This window comes from Melanaphis sacchari, unplaced genomic scaffold (assembly GCF_002803265.2).
Source record: "Melanaphis sacchari strain LSU unplaced genomic scaffold, SCAv2.0 Contig36_pilon_pilon, whole genome shotgun sequence".
NCBI lineage: Eukaryota > Metazoa > Arthropoda > Insecta > Hemiptera > Aphididae > Melanaphis > Melanaphis sacchari.
The window spans coordinates 3,826,439-3,836,504 of record NW_020271232.1 but is presented as its reverse complement, the minus strand read 5'-3'; the positions used below and the strand labels follow the sequence as shown (position 1 = coordinate 3,836,504).

Below are 10,066 nucleotides of genomic sequence, written 5' to 3'. Positions count from 1 at the left end.
TAGGTATAAATGATTTTCTGATACCTAGTTAATTTTTAGATTTGTAAGTAAAACTTACTTAAATTGTGTATTAAACTATTGAATAAAGAATATTTTATGCAGATAATTTTAAAATGTTCTACTATACGATTTATAAAAGGTTAAGGGTGTGAATTTTAATGCACTTTGCGTCTATGCACTTTGTGTCTACTTACCAGTAATATCTCACTTTTAGGCTGTATAATATTATGGACTTAATTATTATCTTAAAACAAATGTTTATGCAACGGGTTACTTTTTAAATATAAAATATTTAAAAAATAAATAAATAATAAATTATACTTCATGCATATTTTATACTATATTACATAGACATGGTACATTATACATATTTATTATATAATGTAATTCTAATTAATTTTAATTATTATCGTTGAATATGTATAATTCTATAAATATTGAGGTCATAGGATTTATATGGGCAATTAGATACTTTTAATTTAAATAATTGGTTTTTTTATGAATACTAATGACAATGATTATTATTATTAAAAAAAAAAAAAAAAAATCTATGAGCTTAATGAGAAATAAATCCTTAATATTAAATAAATATATCTAATCATTATTAATAAAATAAGTAATAAATATGTACATTTTATTTCGTGAAATATATATATAATTTATTTTTTACAAAAAAATTTATCTGATAATACGAACAGTGTAATATGCGTGCATATATTTTAATATTATTGTAAATTTTACATTATTAATAAATAAATATATGACCATAGCCAAACATTCATATTTATTAAATAATTTAGATTTTATAGGCTATTATATCTATAATTTATAGCATGTTGATTGAAATTTTATTCTAATAAATAATAATAAAATAATATTTTTAAACTAAAGAAGTATGGATACGTTTTATTATGAATCCTAATTAAATCATAGTATAGTTTTTATATTTTTATATTATTAGAAAAAAAAAAAAGTTTGTAGTTCCAGTACATGTAACACGTTTCAACGTTTGTAGTTTTACGCGGTTTGCGACATTATTGATTATTGATATAATACATTATAATATCATTTAAATGTAAAATAAAGTAATAAAAAGTGTTTTAAACCATAGAAAGTTAGTTAGTATGTTTCAAAACAAACCTTCATAGATATTAGTTGATGACCTTTGGTTTATCGGGTACAATGATCGGATAATATCTTCATATAGTAACATTATAGAAATATACTAAGACAATCTAAATTTAGTGGTTGTTTTTATAAAAACTTCTCCATTCCAATTTTTCAAAGACAGTCTTATCTGGTTAACTCCTTCACACTTTTAGGAAATTTTTATAATCACTCCAGAAATTTCTTAGATATTAATTAATAATAAATTTTTTCCAACGACATATCTAATATTGTTTAACCACGATCCACGTACTTTTGAATTAAATTATGATTACAGCAATTGTAGTATTTTGATTTGTTTATTTCGTTTTAAACATTTAAATTTAATTTAGACCTAATTTGAATTTGATATTTATTTGAGTTATGGGAGTATTCGATGTTACAGGAGCAACAGTCCTCACGACTTCCGATAACTTTATAATATATTATATATCATAGTTCATGATATTAAATTATTAACTGTGGACGTTTGTAATCAAGTGTTATCTACCGGGGAAATTATTTGAACTCAACATTGATTTCAGTCACGCGATGTACTATGTAATAATATATTTAAAATCGTGTCATTGTATAAAGTCTTTTAGTCTAAACCGAACATTCGAATGACCCTGGATGGGCTAATAATCGTTAACGGTTAAGAGCCAATGGTCAGTGATGGAGGATGATAATATGCGGATTTTTTGATAACAAGTATAATATGTATCTAACCAAATATTCCAAATCGAAATCGCGACAGGACTCGTATGTCATGTATGTCGCCCAAACCGGAAGAGGGTGGTATGTATATAATTATCATATTATGTGTGGCGCTTGCGTTGTACGCCGTTTTGTCCGGAAAGGCGCGTATACTTGCACTCACGACTTAGCCCGCTTAACATTTACTTGTGTGTAAACAATATTATAATAATGTATACGCGATGTGACATTACTCCGTAGTGTACGGATGGACTGCACATCCGACAAAATAATAACGATTATATTAATATATAACCATAACGCGCGATGCGTTCGTGTGTACCCGTGGCGGCGGCGGCGAACGGAGAATCAATCTTCGCGCGCGCAAAAGGTCACCGCCGCCGCCAGCTCGGTCGTCGCGGCATTGGCGAGAGGATCGTATGCCGCCGGGTGAGCCAGATGCGACGGTAGTCGAGACGGAGGGAGGGTGAATCGAAGAGGGGGCCGACTTTGGGCATAGACGGGGATGCCGCCGAAAGAAGGGCACGAGGCTGCGTTTAGCAAAAGCACCTGTGGTGCCCCACGGCGCACGATCGAACCGGGCGGCGGCGGCGGCGGCGATGGGCCTTTGCGGGAGGAGCTCCTCACGTATATATTTTATTATATAGTACATAGTATATTACAACGTAACCGACAAGAGGGACAACAGTACGTACTACGGCGGCTCAGGGTCATGAGCTGACCCGGCCGCGCGCGCCACAGCCACCATCGCCGCCACACGCAACAGCGAATCGCGTCAGCCACCACCGTCGTCGCTGCTGCTGCCGCCGCCGCCGCCGCCGCCGGGTCGTCGTCACTTCGGCTGTCAACCCGACGACGATACGGCCGCGGTTGCCACCGTCGTCGTCACCGACGCATCCTATTGCATAGTCGACCACGTGTGCCAATTAGTCACACAGGTGAGTAGTATAATATTTTAATTGCATATTATTACTATTATTATTATTATTAGTAGTAGTAGTAGTAGTAGTATTAGAGGTATTGTTAGGTAGGTATGTGTTAAAATATCATTATGATGTTTTTGAAGCTTTATGTTCTTTGTTGAAATTTATTTTTGAATTTCGCGGTCGACATAATAATATAATACACGCGCTTACGTCACCGCGTACGACGTAATACAATAATAAATTATAAATAACTGTTTAATTAATTATTTTCCAATCACGAAAATATTTCCACCCGGAAGTTATAGAAGTGCTTACGTTTTAATATTATTACCTATGTTCGCGACGGTGGTGGTAAATTGTTATAATATAAATTTGATGAACACAAGCTTTTCCTTATAGGGGTTGCTGAAATAGTTAAAACGATGAAAGTGTAAAATGTTATCATTAATATTGTATGACGTACGAGACGTGAGCAAAACGGTAGAATTTTATTATACCTACTACACTATATCAGTATATCACCACGCGGTGTTGTTATTTTCGTTGGTGCACGAGTTTAATAGTATATTGCTTTAATATTGTACACAAATATATGTGCTTAGATATTATATAATCTTTTAAAAATGCTGTCGACTTGTGCAGTTCCACCGTGCACGTCTGGGTTATACATAATATATAGTATTTGTTTTCGTTCTTCCCACGCCGTCATTATAATCGCACAACTGGGATTGGTAACTGGTATATATATACTTACGCGTTATATCTGTGTAAAAAAACATGTAAGCATACCTAATAAGTAATAACTAATAAGTTATGTTACACATTTATATGATACACGTATATATTACATATATTTTGTGCTAAACTGCCATTTCCTGATATATCATTGCGTAACGTCTTCGGTGGCGAATATCAATATTATTCGTTTGCACCACTTGTTTGCGATGCCTCTGCAGAAACGACAGGTTGTATATACGCGGGAAATGTATATTAGTTTTGTACATGACATTGTGTACTGCAAAGCACCTATATTATAGGTATTGATTTTATTTTTTTAACACAGCATGATGGCTTTCAAAATATATTATTTCCTATACCTTATAACCAACCATTTTCTTTCAATTCAAATACATCTTAGAATGTTCAAAGACACAACATAAATGTTTATTTTATTATGGACGATAGTGTTGAGTAGAGATAACAGAAATAATTGTTTTTAATTTAATTTTCATTACATAAAAGAATATAGTATATACTAAAAATAATATTTTTAAATTATTTATACTACAACATTATTAAAATATTTCAATTATAGCTAACGGTATTTATATTTTGGGTACTAATCTATTGATGGAAGGGAGGAATAAAAATAGGTAATATGAGGTCAGATGTCAGAGAAAAAAATCAGACGCCCCCTCATGGACTTTTTTTTTTTGAAGATATTGTGAACTAATGTTGATTTTTGGAAAATAAAAGCCTCAATAATATAATATAGTTGTTCATATAAAAAATGTAGTTATTTAATTATAACGTATAGTGAAAATATACGAATTTGATATGTCTAGTAAAACTTACTTTACTCTTTATAATTTAAAGTATGATACACCTACATAAAAGATATAGACGGTATAGTTACATCTAATCGCCGATATTATTACCACTTATCAGTTGTCAATTAATTTACACGACAATCGTAAAATGTAATATTCGTCTCACTGCTTAAGAAGTAATAGATGAATTGAAAAAAAATTAAATTAACTAAAATTAAGTACTCATTATTATCATTTAATTATTTTAGTGCAAAATGTTAAAATAAAATATACCAAATATATAAACGTTTTAGTACAATTCATAGGTCATTTATAAAACTTCATAAACATATAATAGACGTTACTATAGGATTTAAAAATTGGGGCTCAATATATTTTTCCTTTTGAGTTTTTTTTAATCTCTTTAAACCATACAAAATTTATTGTATCTGTTAAGTAAAGACAATAAACTGAAAATATAATCCCATCGAAACGCGTTTCTCGTAGTTTTCGTACTATATAATATAATAGGTAGGTACTTAATTTTATACTATTATTAACAGTGCTTAATTTGGGGGGGCGTGGGGGGACGGAGTCCCCCTTCTTTTTAAATTTTTTTTAGCGTACCCCTTCTATTTGCCCCTATGATAATGTGACGGTTAATTTTGTGTGGAAGCTCGTTTATCGAACATCCGATGAGTCCCCCTTCTATTTTTTTTCTAAATCAAGCACTGATTATTAATACAGGTAATTAAATAGATAAATTAATAATAACAATAATAATAATAATAAAAAGTGGACAAACATGGGTACCATTCTGTTATATAGAGGGTGTTGAGTAACAATTCTGAACGGAAACAATCTGCCAAGCCATTTCACTAAAAGTGCATTTAATAATAAAATGTTTTTTGACATTATAATTAAAGTAATTTATTTTATAATTAATATTAAAGTGAGTAAATTTGTTTTTTCTGAAAATATTTAATTTATTATATTATCAGTATTTAATTATTAGAATTATACATACATTTATATAATACCATATTATATTATTGTGATTGACATTCTAGTTAAGTTAATTTACTGTAAATATTGCAAAATAGTAGAAATAAATTCATACTATAAATGTATATTATTATCTTTAAATTAATCTGTGTATTTAAAAATCTTATTTTATATTTCTAAGTTTCAATTTCCCGCGGGTAAACTTTATAAACTATAAAAAAATAATGAACATTGTTATTTATTTTTTAAATAAGTTATTTTATCAAAATTTGAGCTTTTAATGTTTAAAAAAATAAATATATTTAAATATTTTTTAGATTTTTCAATTCCAATATGAACTACTTGTGAGATATATCATACTAAATGTTCAAATTGAAAATATCATGCATTAAATATTTGTAATGTGTACATTTTTGTGATTTTGATGAATTGTGTATATATTTGAATTTGAAATGCATTTAAAAAAAAAAAAATGTGCCTTTAAATTTTAAATATTTTTTAATAGATATAAGAATAATTTACGTGGAAACTTATTATAAATCAACATTCATAAAAAAAAAATTGTCAAATTTATAATGTAATAATATAGATAGGTGCAGGACACATGTATTATGCATTATTAATGTACTAAAGAAAAGTGCGTACTGATAATTAAGATGCAATGGTAAAAATATTAGAATCATATAAAATAATATATGTATATATATATAACATGATATTTCATATGATATTATTTATAAGTAACCGTAAATAAACACTATAATGATTATTTCGTGGACTGAATTTTCTATGTATATAATAATAATATAATATCTTACAAATGGTCTAAAAGTTCTAACCTTGTGAAAAATAATACATTATAATTTTGTTTACTGTTATATTTTAGCAGTGATGTTGAGCCCGAAGATGCAAAGATGTGTCCGGGTGGTAGACAATCAGCTCCTGATGTTGTCGGACCGCGCCCGTACAGATAGCACACTCACCGGAAATCTTCACAAAAAAGCGTCGGACAGCGGAAGATGGAAGAACCGATATTTTGTTCTTTACCAGGTATGTTATACTAATATTATACACAGAACAAAATAATATTGTTTTATCTAGAATCATATTCTTATGATTTTCTAACAATTATCGATACAATGGCTATGAAGATGAATAATATATTGTATATAACTAAAGCTATTTCAAGTGTTTATATTATTTGAATATTACACTATGAATTTCACTTTTAGTTTAAAATTTAAAAAAAAATAAAAATATATTTAAAACTGTCTACTCGTATACTTGGAAACAATAACAAATACATTGTAAAAATTTTAATTTAATTATAGGTATTTTATAATATATAAAACATAAACACAATAAAATTAACTGCACGTGTAAATAAAAACAAAGTATATCGATAATGATGTTAATCACAACGTTTTAGGATGAAAATATTTAACAATGCATAGTTGATTTGAGCTTTGTAAATTCTCTTTTTTTAAATATATAAATTTCTCATAGTAAACCATTTTTATCGCCGCCCGTAGATTGATCGTTTGAGTGGAATTTTTTCAAATTATGTATATTTTAAAATGTATTCAGTTATCTCTTGAGGTATTTAATATACGTATTATAGTATAACCAGGTCATTTTAAGACAAAATAACCTTGTTAATATTAAAATTGATTCTGGAGAGCAGATTGAAATTTATTAGAATATCTACTTAGTTATAATAGACAATTTATTATTTTTTTATTTTATCATGTTCCAAGTATTATTATTAAGTACTTTAATAATCGAGCTTTTTCAATGCGTCATCATTCCTTTGAAATCAGGTCATAAAAATATAAAAATCACGTTCATAAATTAAACGTCAAAAAAACATAAAAAACCATTTTACTTTATTATTTTACTCTCAATATCAAATTAATTTAATTCCAATATTTATCTGCTTATATTAGCAATATCATTATATTTATGTTTAGTTTTCATTTTTTCCTTTGATTTGTATTCATCAAGACAACCCTAAAGTTTTTTTTTTTTTTTTAATGCATATCACAAGTGAGTACAAAAGAGATGACATGATTCATTTATATATGTATTACTATTTTCATCATACTAGCCATCTTTTTTAATAAGGGACATAAACTGACTACAAATAATGTTTGCGATTGAAGGGAGGGTTGAAGCTGAGGTTTATTCCGGGCTTTAATGAGACTTTTGGTATTCTAAAATTCTTTAAAAAAAATTGAACGACAGTACGAAAAATGGTAGCCGCATAGAACCAGACCTTTTCAAATTTTTAAAAATTGTTGAAAATTATTTTTTGATTATGCATATTATTGTTATCTGTCTAACCATTGAACCATTTCATTCCAACTTTATTAAATCGAACCAAACACCGTATATCTATGTAAATATTTTAACATCTGTGCTCATGAATTTTTATATTAAGTTCCCTAAAAACTCCAAAGTTGCTTAGCTTCATCCAAAAAATAACATTATTTCACTATCTAGCTATTAAATACTAAAATAAGCTTTTTATGGAGTGTTCTAATATAATATTAACAGGATAATAGGCCCGAACATTTTATATAATTTATTTGAAGCTTTATACATTTATTACTGTATAATTGCACATATTTTCAAAAATAATATAATTATTTTCAAGTTGTGAAACCTAAGTTATTATTAAATATTTTTCTTTATAAAAAAATGTTTTTCAGTATAATATACTAATATACTCGTAAATTACTTACCAATAGTTTGCAATATATCTTTTAGTATATTTGACCTAAAGAATTATGCATTACATGTATATTATTTTGAGGTTTGATGTCCTTTTAGAGTATCTATGTAAATTTCGATCAAATAATAGGTTTTGTTGAACCATTTAAAAGTTAAACGCCTTAGAAATTGAACTAAATAGCGTGTGAATATTATTCTGTTTATTATTTAAGTTATTAGGTATATACAATAAATTCTCTTCCAGATTTTGGTTGATTATTTTATTGAATTCTTCTATAATATAAAGTGGAATTATTTTCTCGTTTAACTTGTATATTGACTATAATAGAATAACCACTCAATTGAGTATTGATGGATAATATTGTTTAGAATCCTACTTAAATAATTTGACTAATCATATCAAATTATAGTAATTTAAAGAAGTATATTAAGTCATAACATCAACTGAATAAAATAAAATAAAAATTATAATTTAATTGGTAATTATAACTATAATAATTATTTTTTATTGGTATTTAGTTAACTATCTATATTTAATGAAATTAAATGTTTATTTTATGAAAATTATACAAAGTACAATAATGTGCAATGAATTTATTCATGTGTATAGCATATCAATAATGATAATAATATATGTATAAGTTTATACGCTGATATGGAATCATAATTTAAATTGTATCCATAACAAAGTTTATAAGTTGTATAATATTAAAAGAATAACCTACATTGGTACCTTATTACAAATACATAAATATTTAATCTCAACTGCATACTTATATGTATATAAATTTAGTTAAAAAATATTTTATTAATTAAATCTGTAAATAAAATAAAATAATAATAATATTCTCACAGACATTTCCTACTTGTCATTGAAGCTAAAAATGAAATGTTTTGTAATATGTATCTCTGTCGATAAACTAAAAGGATCTCCTATATTGAAAGTATCGTTAAATAAGTAATTTAAACCTTAACTTTTCTCTGCGAGTTGTATCATATTTGAAGTTGTCATTTACCGAGTATTCTAAAAAAAAAAAATACGAGTAAATATTATTATTTTCTATTTTCGTAAAATTCTCTGAAGAAACTTTTATGGTAGTGTTTATAAAAACGCAGTTTTAAAGAATGAATTTTTTTAATAGAAGAAAATATAGTTACAATATAACATAAGTTACAAATATTTTTTTATAACTTCATTAATAATACAACCATGAATATAAATTTATTACATTTTAAAGAAAAATATATAACATTTTTTTTTAATTGGAAACGGCAAATAAAAAATTCTAGAAAAACTTAATAAAATCAATAAATCATTATGATATTGACAATTGTTTTTCATCAAATGTAATTAACTGTAATTCTTCAAAAAATGTTCTCAGGAAAAAATCTTTATATTATAATTTAAGAATAATTTAACTCTTTTCTGAATCAAAACTATTGAAATTCATATGTTTAACAATTATTTATAGTTTCTATAAGACTACCACCATATAGTATTTCTTAAAATATAATTTAGATATAATATATAATTATTGGTTGTGGATTTTATTTTAAAGTTTATAATTGAAAATCAAATTTTCATAAAAGAAAAAATAACCCAATAATAATCATTACATTATTATGATTATGAAACATTTTATTCAAAACTTTAAATATGTCTCATCAAATTCTAAAGTTCAAATTCATGGCTGTCTTATATTTCAATGTATAAAAAGTAAAACAAAAGTTAACTGGAAAAAAATTGCGCTGTGTTCTAATAAATCAACTAATAAACTAGAAGTCTGGATTTTTAAAGACTGCAAGGTTTAAAAGCTCTTTCTGAACCTTATATACCTTATTTTTTTTTTTTCCTGGCGTATTCAATTTGATTTACGACATACATTTCACTCGTTGCGTGCCAAGCTTCTCGAAAAGAACAACAAATTTAGGCAAGTTTATTTTTTTTAGCCAGTTAAGCCGGATGAAACCTAAATAGATCAAAAAACTAAAAAGAGAAGTGAGTGAAAG

General features: G+C 26.9%; 1 protein-coding gene across 5 annotated transcripts in view; it reads left to right on the top strand.

Annotated features, from left to right (window-relative positions):
* Positions 1 to 2,579: 2,579 nt before the first annotated feature.
* LOC112596893 (ras-specific guanine nucleotide-releasing factor 2-like) overlaps positions 2,580 to 10,066 on the top strand; it is a 51,053-nt gene continuing 43,566 nt past the window's right edge. For 4 of the 5 annotated variants that reach the window (XM_025342720.1, XM_025342718.1, XM_025342721.1 and 1 more), the window contains exons 1-2: positions 2,580 to 2,801; positions 6,210 to 6,373. In XM_025342720.1, the coding sequence (XP_025198505.1) occupies positions 6,215 to 6,373 (159 nt within the window). In that variant the 5' untranslated portion in view covers positions 2,580 to 2,801; positions 6,210 to 6,214. The remainder of the gene's footprint in view (positions 2,802 to 6,209; positions 6,374 to 10,066) is intronic. The other variant, XM_025342717.1, reaches the window with a different exon arrangement.